This window comes from Trichinella spiralis (genome assembly GCF_000181795.1).
Source record: "Trichinella spiralis strain ISS 195 chromosome Unknown Scfld1007, whole genome shotgun sequence".
Classification (NCBI taxonomy): domain Eukaryota; kingdom Metazoa; phylum Nematoda; class Enoplea; order Trichinellida; family Trichinellidae; genus Trichinella; species Trichinella spiralis.
Genome location: NW_003527946.1, coordinates 1 through 579, shown reverse-complemented (window position 1 = coordinate 579; position 579 = coordinate 1). Strand labels below are relative to the sequence as shown.

General features: G+C 43.5%; 1 protein-coding gene across 1 annotated transcript; it reads left to right on the top strand.

Annotated features, from left to right (window-relative positions):
* Positions 1-32: 32 nt before the first annotated feature.
* Tsp_15819 (hypothetical protein) lies at positions 33-394 on the top strand (the record flags this gene model as incomplete). The annotated part of the gene is made up of 1 exon (XM_003370291.1): positions 33-394. A coding segment is annotated over one exon (362 nt), but the record flags the coding sequence as incomplete, so codon positions are not given.
* Positions 395-579: the final 185 nt, after the last annotated feature.

Here is a 579-nt window from a genome sequence, read left to right as displayed (position 1 = left end):
ACTCAAGTAAATACAAACTTGCGAGCATGCAGATGGCCGAAGAGTGGACCCGCATACATTATACCAGCAGCTGAATGAATTGAAACGGCTGGCTGCAGGGGATCAGAATCCAGTAACAGAGATATATGATGATCTGGCAAATAATGCCTCCACTAGCGCAGATACTGCCCCATATTTTCCATCGTGGGACCAGGCCCAAAACACAATGTACTACGGCCGTTCAGTACAGAGATACCCACAACTTCTGGCCAGGCGACAGGATCTGTGGATCACTGCTGAGCAAACATCAACAAAATCCGGTGTGCAATTTTTAATGTATCATTCGCCGACCAATGATATATTAATTTTTATCAAAAAGGCTGTTGTGCGGCTGCTGGATCAGAGTAACTGCTAGTGCAGGGATAGGACTTTTAAGATTGCCCCATCCTGGTACCAAGAGTTGTTTAACCTTAAGATAATATGGATAATCGGGAAATAAGAAAAAAGTAAAAACTGTGAATGACATTTGGTTCCACATAGGCATTGGCTAATCATATGGAAGACTATCACAGCCGCAGAACAAAAGAGGAATCCACCACA